Below are 20,724 nucleotides of genomic sequence, written 5' to 3'. Positions count from 1 at the left end.
GCTCAAGACTATGGCTGCATTCTGTAGAGCTCTTTCTTTGAAGGTGGTTAGGTTGGGAATTGCATGATTTCTTTCTAAGAACCGTATTTGGACAAGGCTATTTGACAACAGCCTGATCTCTCTAGTGAGCAAAATCCAACATCGCAGGCTTCATGCAATGTAGTAGTGATCAATACAAATTTAAAAGAAAGAGTTGGGGGGGGTAAAAATAGTACACAGCTCCCCTCCTAAATAGCTGTATAAACACGAAAAATCCTCTCATGACTTCTCATGAATTATAGGTAAAAGAGTAGGAGGCTGGATGAATTTGATATAGCAAGACTAACTACACAAGACCTATTTGCAGCCAATGTTCAAAAGTATTTTAAGGAAAAAACTATTGAACAATCAAAACTACCTGTTATCTCATTAGGCCTTTATAAAGAAGAAGAACTTTATTCATTTATTGCATTCTGCAATGATACAAAAGCTTTAACGGAAAAAAAAATGCAAACATTAAAAACCAGAGATACTAAGGCAAGAATAGAAAGTCCAAGAAAGATTGGATAGTATATAAAGACAAAAAGCAAAGTCCACATATCCCCTGGTTACAATAAATAAAAGAAGACTCACTTCTAAACAATCATTAGGAAAACTGAGAGACAAAAACCTAAATTCTCTACCTACGGTCCTCCGATGAGTCGAAAATACACCATCTAAAATTAACAGCATACAAAGTTGCTGCTTCTTATGATAACATGTCATGGTGACATCAGGGGAGTCTTTATTATTTTTAAGTGTTCTTACATTTTTATTTGTTAGCTATTTTACATGTTTAATATATATATATATATATATTTTTTTTTTTTTATTTTTTTTTTTTTAATGGGCTCCATTGCCCTACAATGTTGACTGACCCGACCCCTGGGAACCTGTATGTGATTAGCTCCTTGACCAATGACATGCACGGAAATACTTCCTATTGGCTTTTGCTGGTCTGCTTATGTCTCTAGGGAACCACAGCGGCAATTAGCCTCGTCATACTCCACCTAAAGTGTAAAAAGTTTATAAAAAATAAAACTATATAAAATAATAAAAATATACAAATAGGAACCCACATGTATCCCATACCATTAGGAACATAAATTTGGGGGCCCGGTTCTTATAAAGTACTGCCTAGGATTGTGTGAATTGTAATCCTCTGTAATACCGCAAGCGCCATTCTAACCTCTGTCAGCATCCAGTGAATGCTGTGGACGGATGTGCAATCCCGTAATGGCAAAAGGGAGGTATTTTCCCTCATCAATGATGGGCGCCATTCAACTGCGACCCCCCCTCTTCCTACCGGTGACTGGAAATGACGTCTAAATGCGTCGCCCCGAGGATTGTAATTCTGGAACCTGCGGTTTGAGGTATGACTTTTTGTTGTCGTTTTTTGTGCAATGGAGAAAAAAAAAACCAAACGACCAAACATAAAAGCTTTCGTGTGCCCGGTTCGCGGCCTTATAAATGGCCCTCGGTTGGTTGCCATGGCGCAGTTATGTTGCTACATAAAGCAGGGATGGTTAAAGGCAGGGCTCGCATTGTTGCTGAGGTGAAACTGGATGACTGAGGATCATGAGAGCAGCTGAGAAATGTTTGTCTGAAACGAGTACACTGAAAATCTGCCCTAGGCAGCTGGAGGACTGTAGGGCATATTTTTAACCTGTGCATTACTCGATTGCGTATTTGATTTTTCCCCTCTGTAGAATAAATACTCAAGATGAGCGTCGACAAGGAACAACCTTCAACGTCCGAAAAGAAAATCATCTTTTGTGAGGTAATTCACAGACGCTAATTTTGGGAAGTGTGGCCTTTTTATGGAACGGATATGTTGCAAAAACATTTTGCTCCATGCAAACATATGGTAATGTTGTTCTATTAATTTGCATAGAGGGTTTATGTATATTCTTAACCGATTCATCAATCTGTAAAACGGTAGGGGGCTCCTAAATAGTGTAACTGAATTGTCCCCTGTCTGCAGGTATGCAAAGTTGCATGCGTGAGCGAAGACGGCCTTCATCTACACAATGAGAGTGAACGGCATAAGAGGGTAACACTTATTCTGCTTAAAGAAAACAATGTTTTCTAATCTACCTACTAGGTAGATTCCGTTTATTTTTCTAATAATGCACAACATTTCAGAACACTTAGGGTAAGTAAAATCATGTGACCGGTTCCAGTTGAATGTTAATCATTTCCACCTTTCCAGTTCTACAAGAAATGAAAGACCTGGTAATAAATGGCAGACCTCTGGATATTTGGAATTATGCTGAGTGATATTTTTGTAGGGTAGTACAGCTTGGACAGGGAAAATCTGTGTGGTATACATCTCCGTTTCTTTTCATTTAATATATATTGTTTTCTTATTTTTTTTTAACTGTGCATTCTATGGATGAAACAAAAAATCTGATTTTGAAGAAATGCACATGAACTATTTAGGATAAAAGAGCACAGGTCAGACCTCACCTACACGATTAGTCCACCTGCTTCTTACACAGTTTACTTGCACGGAGAAAGAATTGGGACCAACTGGACTGTTAATATAAAATAGGCTCAATGAGAGAATAACTGAGCAGCTCCTGGTGTCCAGTAGCAATTTGGGCCTATTCTGTGCAAGCGTGTCAAATAGCTGCAAGGAGAATGGAAGATAAGTCTCCACCAGCTGTATGAAAATATGTTGATTCATGTCCGTGACACTGTTTTGCCGCTTGTTTAACATCTTCAGCTCCCTCTGTGCATCGCTGTGCAGTCATTGCCATGAAGGTGTTTTTGCCGCTCCTGTAACATGGATTACAGGCAAATAATTGCTGTAGTGCATCGCAGCTTCAGTTAAAGCAATGACAACATGCACAGTGAAACCAAATGTTAAACAGCTGCCATATATTTGCCAGTCTGCAAACATCCCACAACAAGGGTAACTTTCATAGGACAATTGCACGTGAATGTGTAAGAATAAAGTAAATGACACGCGAGCCAATAAAGATTGCTTGCATAGAAATAGCCCTTGCAGCTATGGCTTTAACAGCATTATCTAGCAGAGCTATCTTTGGTGTTCACACCTTTGGAGTCACACTTTACTAAATGACAAGACCAGAATGCTGAACCTTATCAACAGCTGGAATGAAATATACAATTCCAGCAATATCTGGGATAAGGTCAGTTAAGCTCAGACCTTTATTCTACAACTCTACATAAACTTGTCTTTATCAATTATTGTTTGGCTAAATGCTGTGTTGTGATAAACACCCAAACATTGATATGTGCAAATCACGAGTGCTCCGATATTTGCACTTTGAGATATATATATGTAATATATGTATCATAAGTGTTCTGAGCAATGAATGCTAAATGCAAGATGTGTGTACATCGTTATTCTTAAAATTTCTTGCAAATCAACAGGAATACTTAATGATTTACAGTTATAGATTTTCCAAAAAGGGTTTGCAAGTTGTATATCTATATACACATACAGTTTATTTCCCTTTCATTCATTTTCTTTACTGTGTGTGTTTCATTTTCGGTGTGACGGATCTTTTAAGATGGAAGAATTCACTTTTGGTAAGAGAATATTTTGGCTATTCTTGTAGAAAGTTGTCATAATGATTTGTTTTTGGTTAAAGGGAGCACAACTGGTGAGCTTTGTCTGTTCCATGTGGTAAACACTGGTTATGGTCACTGCTACGGTTTGTCCCTTTAACAGATTATATTGATCTATTTGAACGCTGTTTACTACTCACCCCATCATGACCAGAGCCTCTGCTCTAATATTAGCAGTTAATTGTTTGATATATTCTGAACAATTGCTTTGAAGCCTGCAAAATGTACTTCATCAGATATGATCATTATTTATGACAATAAAACATGATCATTGAAGATAGTAAGAGATTCTACGTGAAAACAATAAGAAGATATTTCCCCTGCTTTGGTCATGTATAAACTATTCAGTGGAGTTAAGAAGAATAAATGGATTTTTCATCAAAGTACAACAGAACTCATTTAAAGCTTCTATGCTCCTTAGTACAGCCATGACATTCCATGCCGAATATCCAGATTCTGCATGCTGCTCTAGCTGTCGCTGTGATCCGGAAAACACTACAGCCCCGGAGATCTCATGCTCATCAGATGTACTTCAGCGTGTCCAATTTCTGCCATGAAGCGTGCCTGTCATTATAAAACTGACAAGGTGTCACTGATTAGGGCGTGCAATTCACATATATTCATTTTGCTTCTAAAAATATAAGCAAAATGCTTCTTTACATGAAAGGTTCCAGCCTCAATCTCTATGTCCTCTGATGCTGACAATATAGAGATTTTAAACTGAAAATATGTGAAGCGGTTGGTTATTACTGCTAAGCCAATCTTAGGACGTTGCCCCCAGCAACTCTCAGGACGTACCATGTCAGCCAGGTTATGCATAACAACCCTCCGCTGCAGAAGGATGAGTGTGTGGGTACTAAATGCTGATACTGCTGGCTACGCTCTGACCGTCATAGTTCAAGTTGGAGAGGTCAGAGCTTTTACTTGTAGCTAGCCCATTGAGCAGCAGCACACAGGGACTCTGATTACGCAATAAGCCTCCCCAGACCTGCCAGCCTGGTTGGCCCTGTCAAGTTCATGTTGCTGTCGGGGTTTGCAAGTGATGTGTAAAAGAACAGAATGCTATATGTACAAGTGCACAAAAAACATTCTGTAGTGAGCACTGTGGGTTAGTGCCTCACTTCTGGCAGCATTATTTGTAGCACGCTTCCAAAAGTTAGGCAAGTATACCTTATTGTTTTAGATGTGCTGCTTTTACTAGCACAATAACTTATAGTTACCTCTAGTGTTGTGAGAGACCGGTTCATGTTAATTAGTAAAGTTCTGTAACACTATAGATTCTGCCTGGTATGAATATATAGAAACATCTACCTTCCTAGCTTTATGGCCTTCAGTACGTAGCAAAGTATATATTAGCACAGCACATTAATTTAGAGCAGTCTTATTGAAAGAAACAAATTGCTAACTTAAGTGTATAGCAGTGCCAACATAAAGTAAGCCTTTGCATCTATGTTACATCTCTTGGGATACCTGGCATGGCTTTGTGGATTACACTAAGCCTTTTTAAAGTGTGTCAATATGTACAAAAATTGGTTTTCCTTGAAAAATGGCATTTTTGTTTGCAGCAATGTCATGTCTTCCAGCATACGTTTTGAAATAGTTTGGACAATATCGTTTTACCTCTTCTATATTTGAGTGTTTTATTTGAATTTACACAATATGCTAATTACATTATTTTTATTGAAGATTCACAGTTGTAAGAACTAATTTTGTGTTGAGTTGTTACCTGTTTAATATTGAAATATAGTTGATAACAGAATATAACTATATAAAATATAAAGTACCACAACTAAATTGCATGTGTTTCAGGTGGAAATATGTTCTATAAAAGTTTGGAAGACTTTATTGCTTGTCCTACAAGAAAGGAACCCGTTATTGGTAAGCTGATAAAATGAGTGAACACATCTTGTGCAGTGCACTCTATGTAAAGTGGTCAGTAGAATTCCACTGGTTTGAGTAAATGTGATGGACGATAAAAAAACAAACAAATTAAAATGGTATTGCGTTGTGCCTTATATCAGGCTTAAATATCTGACCAATATCTATTAATGATAATCCATTTATTAAACTGAAAGTAAATTTAAACTATTAGTGAGTTAAGTTAGTAATTGATAAATATTGATTGCTAGGTAAATAATTAACTTACACACTCAAACGGCATACAGTAACAGACACCAATGCATACTCATGCTAGCACCATACACACACACTCACGTTATATACACTCTCACATTACCACCATATTCCTATAGACGTGCACACACTCTGGCATTATACATAAAATATACATGCTTTAACACTACACATACACCATGACACTTAAGTGCAATACCCACACACTGACCCTATCACTATACTATTTACTCACAAACACACTGACTGGCACTATACTTACACACTCTGACACTGCAATACACACACGGACTCCAGCACTATAAATATTAATACACACACACTGACTATAAAATGATAGCACACACACATACACTAACCCTCTCACTCTAACTTCCTCAGACCTGTCCACTCTGCATGCAAGCTGTCTGCCACTGCCTCTCAGAGTCACGTAAATGTGGGGGCCTCAGCACCCCCTCTATAGCCAAGCAGGAAAGGTGGGCTTGATACACCAGTACCAGGCATTTCACCAGTGGTGTACCTAGAGTATTTTGTACCTGGGGCGGATTCTATATTTGGCAGGCCCTCCCCCCGTGGTAACTTATTATCTTTTATTTATATACCGCCAACAATTTACACCGCGCTTCTTTCAATACATGTATTCAAAGGGTTATGACACGACTAGAATTGACAAACTAAGACAAACCGATACATTTTTAGAGAGCCCTTCTCACTCATATGAACTGCACACACTGTTACACACACTCTTGCATTTGCACAGGCACTCTCACCAACAAATGTGCACACGCACATACTCATTAACTCACATTTACACCCTACACACTCATGGTCACATATACTCCCTCTCACACATGCACATCCGCGTCACACATCCACACACATCCATGCTTTCACACACACAAATACAAAAATACACATTCATGCTCACACTTATACACTTATTGTACTTAGTCTAAGGAGAATGTGCTGTAATTTATTTGGCACATGCAAAGTTAAGAACTTTTTTGTATCCTGCTTGTAATATAATCTTAAGTTGAGTGTGTTATTTTGTGCCATTGTAACGTAACTAATGATGTAGCTAGATGTGTTTTGTGTTGTTTGATGTATTGGTGTCATTGTTAGTGTGAATTGAAGCGAACCTTTTTACCAAAATACTTTTGATGCACATGAGTAATTTTGACTTGTGAATAACTAAACTGCAGTAGAACAAAATATACTTTTTTTGTCTTTAGGTTTGCAGTACTTAATGCAACAGCATCCAAATCAGAATCATCCTAAAGCCTTTATGTGTAGCATGTGTGAAAAGGTCGGAAAGCTATCTCATATGATAAAGCATTTAAAAAGCTACAGGCATAGACTTAATTATATGGTAGGTGCATTTTCTGTCTTTCTTCATGCAGTGCTTAGAAATATGACAATGGTTATATTAAAAACCTGTGTGGCTCAAGCAGCCTAAACATAAGTAGATCCTGTCATATTACCTACTCCATGACACATGTAAAATGAGTTTTCCTATAGTGTTTTTAACGTGTTGCAAAATTTAATTTATTCTTTTCTCCAGGGCAGACATTACAAAGACTTATTTCCCTTGTTTAAAAAGTACACACCATATTACAAAAGGGAACTTAAAGTTAGAGATCATGCCAGTGAAATTGAACGCAAGGAAGCATCAAGTAAAACACAAGTAAGTACCAATGATGGATGCCGGTCCTCTGAACATATCCTGCATGTGAGAAATCTGTATCCACTAACAGTGGCAGGAAAAAGTAAATTAACCCTTTTGGAGTTACCTGATTTTGTTTGTAAAATGTGGACAAAACAATACAATTTATTGTGTGTTATTGGTTCAAACAAATTGTTCTTGTTTATTATTGTAATTTAGATGAAGATTATATTCTATTTTAACACAAAACTAGTAGACTTGTAAGCGTGATTCGGACGATCTTTGTTGCCTTGTTTTTGGCCCAACAAGGATATCAATGGGAACATTTTCAGTGCATGCGCACGTGCAGGTTTTCATCAGACCCCCTGAATCATTCACTCTGGCAATTCTCACCATATAAACTCAATTTTTACCATATCTCTTAATATTGGGGCATGTTGCATATTCCACAAAATGATCACTTACATAAAACAATAATTGGAAAATATTTTAATGTGGGCTCTTTTTTTAAATTTTATTTTAGATCTCAACAACAGAATCACAAGAAGGGGAAATCAAGAATGGTATGTTACACCAGCCCACATGAAATCTTTGCCAGTCATGTACATATTAATTGTGCTGGCATGTGGACTTGATTTTCTTTTATTTTGTCTTCTATATATGACTGTATGTCTCTTATATTCTTTTATAATGGTGATAAATATGTTAGAATAAGAAGTCATATTTTTTAATTACCGTATTTATCGGCGTATAACACGCACTTTTTTAAACTAAAATATGAAGTTGAAACCCTACCTGCGTGTTATACGCCGATAAATCCTAGAGCTGCACAATCTTCCCCTGCACAGCTCTCTCGCGCGCCCTCTCTGATGCCGGGAGCCGGGTGATGATGTCACTCCGGCCCCGGTATCAGCACAAAAAGTAAAATGCTGGAAGATAAAGAGGACCCATACCAGATCTCCCAAACGGTAGGGAGTAATATATAAATTTAATGTGTGTGTGTCTCTGAGTGTGTTTGTGTGTCTCTGAGTGTGTGTCTCTGAGTGTGTTTGTGTGTGTGTGTCTAAGTGTGTGTCTGGCTGCATGTGTGTCTTAGTGTGTGTGTGTGTGGCTTAGTGTGTGTGTGTCTGTCTGTCTTAGTGTGTGTGTGTCTCAGTGTGTGTGTGTCTGAGTGTGTCTTACTGTGTGTGTGTGTGTCTGAGTGTGTGTGGTTTCCCAGATAGCAGTGATTCTGATGAAGTTTTTTTTTTTGTGCTTTTTCTTTATTCTTTATTTCTTTTATTACATTATAATAAATGTTATAATGTTATAAACATTATTCCAACATTAAGTTCATAGCTTCCAAGTTTAAACTTTTTCTTACTCAAATTTCCTTGTTAAAATGGGGGTGCGTGTTATACACCAGTGCGTGTTATACGCTGATAAATACGGTATATACCGTATTTGCTCGATTATAAGACGAGGTTTTTTTCAGAGCAAATGCTCTGAAAAATACCCCTCGTCTTATAATCGGGGTCGTCTTCTAATCAGACCTCAAATAGAGGTCTGATTAGGAGACTAAGATCCAGATCCCCCGCACCGCTGCAGGGGACCTGGATCCTCCTGTCGTCGCCCTCCCCCCACACACACACACTTACCGGTGCTTCCGGAGGTGAAGTTGGCAGCGGGGGTTTGTATGCGTCCGTCGCAAATACCTTCCCCGACTGTCAGAGATCAGAGTTCCAGAGTTCCTGATCTCTGACAGCCGGGGAAGGTATTTGCGACGGACGCATACAAACCCCCGCTGCCAACTCCACCTCCTTCCGGCTGCCGCGGAATGAGACGTCAACCCGCTGCCCCGGCAATACACCAGGAAATTGGAAGCACCGGTAAGTAAGTAAGTAAGTGTGTGTGTGTGTGTGTGTGTGTGTGTGTGTGTGTGTGTAGGGCATTTCTGGAATGCCTTACACCCCTATATGCCACTCTGGCACTTAGGGGGTTAAAAGGCATATTATGGGGCAGAGTGGCATATAGGGAGGTATAAGGCATTTCAGGAGGCAGAGTGGCGTTAAGGGGGCATTTAATAGTGCACTCTGCCTCCTGAAATGCCTTATACCTCCCTATATGCCACTCTGCCCCATAATATGCCTTTTAACCCCCTAAATGCCAGAGTGGCATATAGGGGTATAAGGCATTTCTGGAGGCAGAGTGCTCTATATAATGCCTTTTAACTCCCTTAATGCCACTCTGCCTCCTGGAATGCCTTATACCTCCCTATATGCCACTCTGCCCCATAATATGCATTTTAACCCCCTAAATGCCAGAATGGGATATAGGGGTATAAGGCATTTCTGGAGGCAGAGTGGCACATAGGGGGTCAAAAGGCATACCATGGGACACAGTGGCATATAGAGGGTTAAAAGTCATATCATGGGCCACAGTGCCATATTGGTGTGGCAAGCCTGGGGGCAGATGTGCGTAACTGGGGGACAGGTTGGAAAATACAATAGAAAATATAAAAGAAATAAAAACAAAAAAAAAATATTTTTCTCAATCATAGCTTTTATTAAAAAAATAGTTTACATGAATTAACATTTACTGGTAAAACTTTTTTCCTTTAGGGTCGTCTTATATTCAGGCTTTTTCTTTTTTTCCTAAGTTAATATTCAGATTTTGGGGGGTCGTCTTATAATCAGGGTCGTCTTATAATCGAGCAAATACGGTAGATATTTTAAAGATTTATTAAGTATATTGTTTACTTCAGTTTCCAGACTTTTGTTGCTGTGTGGATCTGTCTTTGTTTAATTCTACATGCTATATTCAATTGCACTAATAATATATAATTGCATTTTTGTCTGCAAATTACCTTCCCACGTGTTTGCCCTCTATCTTGTAGCTTTAGAAATAATCGAGATATAAGAAGTAGTCATGGTAAAACAGGGTGCTATTTATCCAGTCTTGACTAGAAAATGATCAAATAGGATCTCTTCAGCTGTACCATAGTACAATAACATTACTTTAGTGTTTTAAAATGCAAACCACTGTCATTCCTGAAGGAAAAATAAGTTAAATATACATGCTAACTGGTTGCTTTTATCTTACAGATTATTTAAAATACCTTGTAAAGCGGCATAAAGAGTAAGTGTAGTAGGTTTTCATCTTACATTTTTTATGGTTATAAAGCAGACAGGTTATTCAAATAATGGTGTATTTATAGAGCTGGTACCTTTTAGTATATCTTATATCATAGAAACATACAATGAAAATAAAAGTTGCATTTCTAAAACCTTTCTAATTTCCCCCTAAGCTGTCTATTTGCTAGGACCCATGCAATGTTGACTCCGATATGCATTTAACATGAAAATAGGACTGGCATGCTCCTTGAATCCATTCAGTGCCAAGCACTTGTGTTCTGTATGGTTGGCAAAGTGGACCACAGGTGTATGGGGGGGGGGCACTGCAGCAATCACATTCTCTAGTGTAGGGGGCTGCTGATCATCTCCTGAGCTGACCGGCAGCTGCCATCTTGCAGAATTCAAGTGGAAGGTCTCTCATGCTGTTTCTATGGGACCATTCCTTTAAGCAGAATCATTTAGGAGCAGGTTGTGCAGAATAATATACATCAGTGTATGGAAAATGATTATTACAGCAGAATAAATGCGGATGGAATAGTAGGGCTGTAGACTTGGGTTATTACAGTGAGAAAGTTTAGCCAACAGTTCTCTTTAATCGGAGTACATGAGCGCTGTCCTAAATGAGAATTAACATTATGTTCATTTTGATAATTTGTCTTCTCTCTTTTTTCAATTGTGTAGGTTGAATACTTGGAATAAAAAGGTATATTTAATATTGCTACATTTCCCCCAAAAAACAGCCAGTCCATTTGATCTAATTATAAAATACACTTTGTCCATCTCTTAAGATTGTCCTCTTCACTCCTTTTTAGATATTGCTTGACACTCTTATTAGTTATACACTACCGTTCAAAAGTTGTCATGGGAAAACAGGAGGATGATCAATTAACCTTTTAACCTTAAACTTGGATTAGCTAACACAACATGCCATTGGAACACAGGAGTGATGGGAATGATAAATGGCCTCTGTATACCTATGAAGATATTTCATAAAAAAATCAGCTGTTTCCAGCCACTGTTTCTCCACTGTATTTCTGATCCATTTGATGTTATTTTAATGAACAAAATTTGCTTTTCTTTCAAAAACCAAGAAAAAATTGGCTCTAAACTTTGGAATAATAGTGTATGTATATTTAAAAAAATAGTGCATAGCAGATGCGTTGAAGTTTTAATCATATCAAGACAGCCCAAACTTTTAAGATTTTTTTCAGTTTCCATGGCAGCAACTTTTCAGTGTCTGCTTTTGTGACACATGATTAACAGTCCTTGAGAGAATATTAAATGCCACTCTGCCTCCAGAAATGCCTTATACCTCCCTATATGCCACTCTGCCCCATAATATGCCTTTTAACCCCCTTAATGCCAGAGTGGCATATAGGGGTATAAAGCATTTCTGAAGGCAGAGTGGCGCATAGAGGGTTGAAAGGCATATTATGGGGCACAGTGGCATTTAGAGGGTTAAAAGGCATATCATGGGGCGCAGTGGTATATAGGGGTTATAAGGCATTTCTGGGGCAGAGTGGCAAGCCAGGGGGGAGATGTGCATAACTGGGGGAGGGGTTGGAAAATAAAGGGAAATAAAAACAAAATATTTTTCTCAATCATAGCTTTTATAAAAAAAAAAAATAGTTTACATGAATTAACATTTACTGCTAAAACTTTTTTCCTATAGGGTCGTCTTATAGTCAGGCTTTTTCTTTTTTTTCCTAAATTAATATTCAGATTTTGGGGGGTCGTCTTATAATCGAGCAAATACGGTAATACATTTAGTTACAAAAGTCCACACCTTTTACTCAGGGATGCCTACGTTTATATTTAACATTCACTAGGTGACCTCTGCATCCAGAATACTTGCATTCCTTCCATGGTGTTCACGAAGAACCTTAGAAGGCTGTCCTCTCCTGAATCATATGATTGCCAAGATGCATATAATCTAGTGGTCAAAGCTTTTGGTTAAGGCTTTCCAGTTAAACTAAGAACGTATCTAAAAATTCTATTTAAAGAAATTGGAAAAAATGCTAAAGATTTGATATTTTCTGTTCTGGCTCAATGTATGTGTAATGAATAAAGTTGTATTTGATTACGTAGAGGTAAACGTGTAGGATACATGTAGTGTATGAATAAATGGTTGATGACCTTGTTTTATTTTTATTCTTGCCAGGCGTTCATTCTCAATGAGCACAAAAAGCAAGTTTTGCAGTTTATGGTATGTTATCAGATCTGTTTGGTTTTTTGAAATCCCTTTCCTGTAGAAGGTAGCTGCCTTTTTATCCTCAATAGTTATGGAAGAGAAGTTTATGAAACTAAAAAGTATTTATTTAACAGAGAGGATAAAGTGAAAGTGGGCGTGAGAAAAAATACTTGCTATTTAATTCTTGCAGTCATTTCCATTTTGTATATTTTTATTTTCGTGGTATTTAGGTCGTTCACGTAATAACGTATCCTGGATTTTGATTTAATTGAACTTTATAAATGAGACTACAGGGAACAATCCTCTTTTAAAATAAAATCATTGTTACTCACATTACACTATTATGATACAAACAGGGTTATCTAGTGATATTTTGAACCATTTTATTTAAAATGTATGGCTGTTGAAATATATTACATAGGGTAGATATTGTAGTGATCTCTGCTTTACACCCAGATTAGGCCACGCTGAAATGTTATGAGACTTCACAGTCACTGCTTTAATATAAGTATCGGTTGTGGTTTATATTTGTTACCTTTCCTTGTCATTGTTCTTGCATGTATAATCTTAGGAGCTATTCATCCACAGGAAACGTTTGCAGTTGCATCACAGAAAGAAGCCACATGGGTGCAGAAGCTTGCAGAAGACATGGAAGATGCAATGCGTGTGTTTCGTCTCAACTTCAACAAGAGCCAGGTAGGTGTTGCCCCCCCCACTATCTGACCAAAGAAGGGGAGCTGTCGCCATCATAGCTTTTAGCAGATGTTCTGCTGCTCTGCATTGGAGAACATTCTGTGTACTGCATATAAACCGGACTGGGAAAAAACGGAACTAAGGGACACCCGTGCAAACCTTTATGTAGATTTTACTGCTCTTCTGTTTCAAGTAACAAACACGTAAACTCATGATATAAATGTGACGCTTACTGGATTGTAGGGCCAGTATTGTTTGATCAATTTCTCATCCTGATGTTAATGGTCTTTACCTCGCCCAATCAACAACAATCCACAACTTTTACAATAGTGCATATATAAGATAATGGGAGGAATAATCCTATATATTTATATTATCATGTAGAAACCAATACGGAAGTGTCCTATCCGCTTTAATGATTCTGCACATAATAAAAATATTGATTACCTTGATGTGGGAGAAAGAGAGAAGACAAAGCCACACGAAACCATGCACCTTAAAATATTACTATTACTATTATTCTGTTGACGTTATTTCTTCCCATCTTTACTTAAGAGCAGAGCAGCTAATTTAAATAAAGCCAACCATGGATCAGAAGACAGAAAACCCACTGACCTCCCAGGTACTAATTTAAAAAATAGTCATTATTTGCAAGTGTAACAATCAAGAAAGACATTTATTGTAATCTGCTGTTAGTGTAAATGGGATTTAAAACATCTATTTTTTTTTTTTTGCTCTCTCAACTATAAAACTCCCACACAGCTTAATCTTACATAGAGTATAGAAAACTAGCTAAAAACTAAATCTATCTCAAGGCACAAATATTTAGAGCATGTGCACTTGAAAGCCCCCAGTGTAAAGATTTCTGGCCCTGCATCAGATTAAAGTCTTTAGTATGATTTTTTTTGTCAACGCTACTACAAATTATACAAAAAACAAAATACTGTCTGCGCTTCTCACCCTAATAAAGTTGGCAACAAATATATAAACATAATAGAAATGAGAGGTTTTGGTTATATGAATTGGCCAAAGCATAATTAAGCTCACCCGCCACGTCAAGGCACACTCTCAATAGGGTGAGAACCTACTCTCACCTCCTACGTAGTGGACACACAAAGCAGTTTATACTGCTACCAAAACCTTATTAATGTGTTGGGGGAGGTGCAATTAAACCTCCTCCCAGTTAACTCCTGGACAGCAAGCTGCAACCAGACTGATGAGGAGCCAACAACCTCAAATATGTGCAAACGGAAAAAAAAAAAACGTCGGTGCGCTAAGCTAGTCTCAGGCTCAAATAATACAAATGTGTAATACAAGGCCTACCAAACAGTGTGAGCATGCTGCAAATACAGCTACTACAAATTAGTACATTAGGGTATGATAAAAACTAGTGTGTTATTGCCATAGCAACAAATGAAGTTTTCCAACCCATTGGCCCTATCGCTTTTTAATGCTCATAATGCACGGTGCCCTGGTTGGAAATGTATTTTTGTTGTTTGACAAATATCCTGTTGAGTAGCAAGAAATAATGTTAATCTGCTTTTTTACTTAGGTCGTAAAAGACAAAAGAGGAAAGCACCATGGAAGGATGAACTCCCCAAAAAAGTTCCTACTCAGACTTCCAGAGGTGATGTAGCAAAGGCGTCAACGTCTGGGAATCCCAATACAATCTTCTGCAGTTCTGCAGAACTGGGTCCTTGATTTGTGTCCTGGCCCAGCACAAAATCACTACAAAGACATAAGATGTTATGAATAAAAAGTGATTCCGTAGCAAAGTTTCAATGGTGTGATGACTATGGCAATCAATATAATGTTCCTTTGGTTGCTGTACTGATATGACCTCTTTTCAACCTTTTATGGGGAATTATGTTTAAAAAATGTATTTTTTTTTTGTGGATTTGTAAACTCATTTTGGTAGCGTAAATTTAAAGTACATTTATTGTTAAGAACATTTTCATGTAGATTAAGTTTATATGGCTGGATACTGCAGGTGATTATATGTCTATAAATAGTATACTGACAAAAGGCATACACTGATAATTATCTAATTATCGTTTGTTTTAAAAGGTTTTGGTGGTGAAACCAGTAAATCAATAACCACTGAAACCTCTCAAGTAATCCCCTTATGTGATGATTCATCTGAAGAAAATAGCCAGACCACAGGAAACAAAAAGGAACCTTCTCAAGGTACTCCTCAGAAACAGGAATGGGTTTGCCGTGGCAAACGTACAGGTAAGTGCACGGCTGTTCGTGTAATAACAATGATAATACGTGTAATGTTTTGGTCTAGGTTGTCATCAAAATTTGGAAATTAGACTGTATTTGCTAACTTATATCACTATGTATCTTCAGCAACATACTTGCCTTCCACCAGCTGCCCCCCCTCAGCCCCTACACTATATTAAAAGGCACGCTGTGCCTTTAAGACACGGCGTATCGGGACATATCACCTGTGTGTTGAAGGCGTTTAGCGCCTTCTAATGCAGTCTGTGGAGGCTGTGCTGAGCCAGCACAGCCTCAGTAGTGTAAATGTAGTTGTACACTAGCCCATTGTGCAGAACAACCCCTAGTCACCCAAGGGGCCTGACGGGACAAATTAAGTATGGTCTCTTTAATTTGCATAGAGGTAATATGCAGTTACCTCTTTCCATACTCCATTCTGCATTCACAGATAGCACTCCTCATTAATTTCAAAATGATTTAAATAAAAATTATGCAGGGGTATGTTAGCACTTCCTGCAAGAGAAGCTCACAATGATTATGTAGTCCTCCTGTGGCTATGTTAATTACTATAGTAGTCATCTTCAAAGGAATCCGTGTTTTGCAGTAGAACAAATTAAGGATTTTGTAGTAACGTTATACCAATATTTTCTTTGTGCATTTCTCTTACTTTAAAAGAATATTTTCAATGTAATGCTTTATTTATTTTGTTCACTTTTTTTTTTAATCAAGGATTTGGACATGGAATATGGGACACATTAGTTAACAGTGAAAAGTCTAGCCAGACATCTTCTCTTATGTGGCGTTCCAAGTATCCACACAACAAATCTCAATCTGCATGTAATAATTCAGATGGAAATCATGTGGCAGAAACAAGGAGAGCATCTACTGAACTCCTGTCATCATTCACGTTTTCTCTAAGTGCATTTGAGAACAGTAGTTCTTTGCCTGTGCCGTCGCAATCAGTTTTTCAGAACCTACTTGGTAAGGGTAAGATCTATCAAGGCAACAGTGATCTCCAGAATCAGCATGGAAATGCAGAGGAGCGTATGGAGCAAGGCATACCACATGCTCCTAAGTGCATGGACAGCAACACAGAACAAATAAATCAAACACGTGAACCTTTACATGAAAGAGAAGATTCAGTCACAAACTCTGCTCAACATTCCGATGAAGAAATGGACCCCAGTCAACATTCAGATTTGGAAAACAGTCCACTTCACTATTCAGACGTGCAAAGTCACCTAGATGAACATATTGTACTTGATGAATATACAGATGTTAATAATGAATGTGGATATGAAGGTTCAGATGGCAGTCCCGCTAAATATTCCGATTTGGAAAGCTCCCTAGGTAAGCAGCAATGCGGTGTACAAAGCAGATCTCATACTCCAAGCGACCTAGATCCACTGTCGATTGGTAGTCGTATGTGCTGCCCACCCTCATTACCTTACAAAAAAAATATCCCATAAGTCAGGGCTCGACAAATCCCAGGTCGCCATGGCGACAGAATTTTGTCCTGGCGCCTAGGTTTTGTCAGCCTCTTACATCCAGAAACAATTGTGGATGTAAGAGGCTGAGTCACCACACGGGGGCGCTGCTGCTGTCTGCCCAGGAGTCTGGGCAGACAGTACAGCCACTCAGAGCCCGCCCCCGAGCCTGAGATCACTCCCACGGAGTGATCCTGTAGGCTGAAAACGCGGTTGCTGCAAAACCAGCAATCGTGTTTTCAGCTGCCACAGGCAGCTTCAGGGAAGGGGGTTGTGTGTTGATTGGGTCCCCACACAAGTGTGGTTACCTGACACAACACCCCCCTGCTGCCTGATTGCTCCATGAGAGCGACAGTGCAGCGTTAACCCCTTCAATGCTGCGATCGCGGCATTTAGGGGTTAATTCCCGTTTTGTATGGGGCTCTGCTGCTGGTGGTCTGCCAGGAAGCCCAGGCAGACCAGCAACAGCAAAAACGAGCCCCCACAAGCCCTTTGATGATTCCTGTAGGCATGGAAGCCTACAGCAGTCATCAGAGACTCCCCCCTGCAATGGCTGGTCTATAGACCAGCAATTGAGTCCCAACTGCCAGAGGCAGCTTCAGGGACAGGGGAGAGGCTTCTTCGGTCTCCACATGAGTGTGGACACCAGCCCCAACACCCCCTGCTGCCTGATCGCTCCCTGAGAGCGACAGTGCAGCGTTAACCCCTTCAATGCCACAATTGTGTATGACACATTTGTGGCATTGCAGGGGTTAACATTTGTCCCCACAAGCGTGTGGGGACTAAATATCAGTCAATGCTGTGCTCCAATGGAACATCAGCATCGAATGAGTTAAAAAAAAAAAAAAAAAACTAGCATTGACCTGAAAGTCCAGGGTGCTTCCAGGTCAAACGCTGTGAGTTTAGTAAGTGGGCTGATGATGATCGGATCCCTCCTGACCAACTATTAGTTTAAAAAAAAATCCTGGCTCCTAACTTTTTTACCTGGCGCCTAGATTCACAACAAATTTGTCAAGCCCTGCCATAAGTGCCCCATATGCTGAAGACCTTCTCCCCGCATTATTCAGATTTTCAAAGTAAGTACAGGGTTCATACATTTGTTAGTGCTCCATTTTTGTAGCAAACCCGTTTTTTTGTATCGCATTTTTACAGTCTTTAATTGTCACACTGTTTTGGTTGTTAATATACAGTATTGGCCGGATTATAGTCACACTTTTCCCCCCTAATTTAGGTCTTTAAAGTGGAAGTGCAGCCTATAATCGGGGTTTAGCACAGGGATGCGCAATTCATATCGCCCTAATGCCCGGGACATGCAGTTCCGGGGCGGCAGGCGGGTGTTTTTGTTTTTTTTTTCTTCATGCAGACAACCTCTGCTGCTGCCCAAGACTTTCGCCGGGACTTCTATGACGGAGCGCTGGCGTGACATGACCTTCCTGTGTTTCGTCACAGAAGCCCCGGCGGAAGTGGCGGGCAGTAGCAGAGGTTGTATATGCGCATCACGCAGACTTTCGTCCGGCTGTCTCCACTAGACACCAGGGAGTCTTGAGCACAGGGGGCAAGTCTGGAGATGCATTGGTAAGTCTGGAGGGGGAGCAAAGTAGTAGAGGGGCATATCTATAATTAAGGTGCATTATGAATTAAGGGGGGAGACCTTAAAATGGCTATTGGTTTCCAAGCTTCTGTTTGTTTATAACATAATAGATACCAAAAATGTTACAATACATGTATTCCTGTTCATTAGATAAAATACTTTTTTACCATTCCACTAATGTGTATTTTGCCTTTAAAAATATTATTTTCTTTAAAATAGCACCAAACTTTAAGGGTGCGGCCTATAATCAGACGGCCTATAATCGGGCCAATACAGTAGTTACACGCAGCCTCAAGTACTTTACCTTAAGGAGTCAGGGCTCTTATTTGTTAGCATTCTGAGAAAAGTATATAGTTCTGAAGGTGTAGGTGGAACTACAACTCCTATAATTGAGCAGATGGGAAGCTAAGTAATTCTTTTTTTTTTTTTTCTGGGGGGGGTGGAGTATAAACTTAGTTCACAGCAGATCCACCTTAACCCCTTAATGACAAAGCCTGTACATGTACGGGGTCAAAATGCATTGTTTTTAATGGGTTTAGGGATCGCCCATTGTCCTTAAGGGGTTAATATTTAAATAAAAGGATCAATACATATTTGTTTTTAACACCTGCCATTTGTTTTATGTAATATACATTTAGGGTTGGACCTTGCAGAAGCAGGAAAATGCTGAGTGAAACTGGAGCATTGGATTGAATCTTGGCTTCTGCACCAAAACTGTTTTAACAATATTATCACTAAAGACATGTTTCGCTGTATGACGATTTTAAAAAAGTTCTTTTACCTTTGTGTTTATTTCCTGTTAAATTGCTTGTTTAGTGCCAGATAAGTTCACTGTGGACTCTTAACAGTAAAATTGATCTCCTTTCTTTACCTTGGTAGGTATGATGGTCAGCGACACTAGTAATGCAGCACTGTAGTCATTTTCTACTTTCCCAGTTTTATTTATTCTTGTTATGTGTTTAACCAGTTGAGTGCTGGCTTTAGCACTTCAAAGGAACATTGACATTTTTTAAACTAAGGCTGGCAAACTCCAGTCCTCAAGGATTACACTTAGTCCAGCATTTTTAGGATACCCCAACTTGAGCGTTAGCAGCTTGATGAAAATGGTTGAAACTGATAAAATCACTTGTGTCCAAGTCAGCAATTCGTGATCCAAAATCCATTCTATGTTTGTAACCCATTTTAACATTCCTGTCGGTTTCAAAAAAAAAAATGGTTTTAAAAGAATCACAGCACCTATAGGAACTGGATTAAAGGATAATTGTTCTTTGTTGCATCAGATTTCAAATATGCAAATTGAATACAGTGAAAATATTCTCATATCAGGTCAAGCAGAGGGAAAGAATGGTTTATTGTTAGCCAGGGGAATAGCCAGGCGTCAAGGTTGTTTCAACGCAAATAAATCACCAAAGTGAAGTATAAATGATACCTTTTGACAGCTGAGTATGGTACTTCCAGGGCACTGAGGTCCCTTCTTAAGGCTTAAAAAGAAAAAACCTAGGTACAGTAGTTAGTGTGACTAAATATTTACTGGGTACTTGACATCAATATCCAACATGCTTAAAATGTATACGCTTTATTAATTATGTCAGCTAAAAAGACAATATACTAATGCCTGTATACACAATTAAGTTTAAATAAAATAGGGAAAAAATGGGGTTTCTCTAAAAATTGGAAATTTAAATTGATCCGTATTACTTCTGACTCTAAAGTTGTATAAAGCTCTATGAATAAGTTTGTGTGTACAAAAATCTATAAACAGAGGAACATTTAAGTTCAGTTGTGTTATTTGTATTTTGAAAATACGAGAATAAAAAATAAAAAAATGTGTGTGCTAAAGTGATAACAAAACGGTTGGTGTGATTGGCTTTCTGAGTGATAATGTCTCCTATACTACCTGAAACCATTGATCTAAAACTTTGCCAGAAAGTATAGATATATAGATTATATATACAGATTTCTTTAACAGTTTGTGTAAGGGCTATTCAGGCCTCGGAATATAATATCTCAAG

The 20,724-nt window shown here is 38.7% G+C and overlaps 2 protein-coding genes across 3 annotated transcripts; both read left to right on the top strand.

Moving 5' to 3' along the window:
- The first annotated feature begins 1,146 nt into the window (after positions 1 to 1,146).
- Positions 1,147 to 13,611, top strand: LOC128497435 (uncharacterized). Of its 2 annotated transcripts, none has more exons than XM_053467494.1 (12): positions 1,147 to 1,391; positions 1,728 to 1,798; positions 2,003 to 2,071; positions 3,561 to 3,579; positions 5,428 to 5,496; positions 6,984 to 7,120; positions 7,313 to 7,435; positions 7,938 to 7,977; positions 10,498 to 10,531; positions 11,209 to 11,230; positions 12,689 to 12,733; positions 13,307 to 13,611. In XM_053467494.1, the coding sequence occupies exons 2-12, from the start codon at positions 1,742 to 1,744 to the stop codon at positions 13,439 to 13,441; spliced, it is 750 nt and encodes a 249-aa protein (XP_053323469.1). In that variant the 5' UTR covers positions 1,147 to 1,391; positions 1,728 to 1,741; the 3' UTR covers positions 13,442 to 13,611. The 2 variants fall into 2 exon arrangements, with proteins under 2 accessions (XP_053323469.1, XP_053323470.1); XM_053467495.1 differs by having other exon boundaries at positions 1,148 to 1,391; positions 7,313 to 7,439; positions 7,951 to 7,977.
- On the top strand, positions 13,481 to 20,515 carry LOC128497660 (uncharacterized). The gene is made up of 6 exons (XM_053467823.1): positions 13,481 to 13,603; positions 13,967 to 14,033; positions 14,964 to 15,038; positions 15,479 to 15,643; positions 16,364 to 16,984; positions 19,351 to 20,515. The coding sequence occupies exons 1-6, from the start codon at positions 13,481 to 13,483 to the stop codon at positions 19,380 to 19,382; spliced, it is 1,083 nt and encodes a 360-aa protein (XP_053323798.1). The 3' UTR covers positions 19,383 to 20,515.
- The last annotated feature ends 209 nt before the right edge of the window (positions 20,516 to 20,724 follow it).

Source organism: Spea bombifrons, chromosome 5 (assembly GCF_027358695.1).
Source record: "Spea bombifrons isolate aSpeBom1 chromosome 5, aSpeBom1.2.pri, whole genome shotgun sequence".
Classification (NCBI taxonomy): domain Eukaryota; kingdom Metazoa; phylum Chordata; class Amphibia; order Anura; family Pelobatidae; genus Spea; species Spea bombifrons.
This window is presented reverse-complemented; position numbering and strand designations above follow the sequence as displayed.

Excerpts from the sequence above, each read along its gene's own strand:
- LOC128497435 (XM_053467494.1), top strand. The coding sequence starts at position 1,742 with ATGAGCGTCGACAAGGAACAACCTTCAACGTCCGAAAAGAAAATCATC. Across the intron at positions 1,799-2,002 it reads AGAAAATCATCTTTTGTGAG|GTATGCAAAGTTGCATGCGT; the intron begins GTAATTCACAGA and ends CCCTGTCTGCAG. Across the intron at positions 7,436-7,937 it reads AAGCATCAAGTAAAACACAA|ATCTCAACAACAGAATCACA; the intron begins GTAAGTACCAAT and ends ATTTTATTTTAG.
- LOC128497660 (XM_053467823.1), top strand. The coding sequence starts at position 13,481 with ATGTTCTGCTGCTCTGCATTGGAGAACATTCTGTGTACTGCATATAAA. Across the intron at positions 13,604-13,966 it reads TTACTGCTCTTCTGTTTCAA|AGCAGAGCAGCTAATTTAAA; the intron begins GTAACAAACACG and ends TCTTTACTTAAG. Across the intron at positions 15,644-16,363 it reads TTGCCGTGGCAAACGTACAG|GATTTGGACATGGAATATGG; the intron begins GTAAGTGCACGG and ends TTTTTAATCAAG.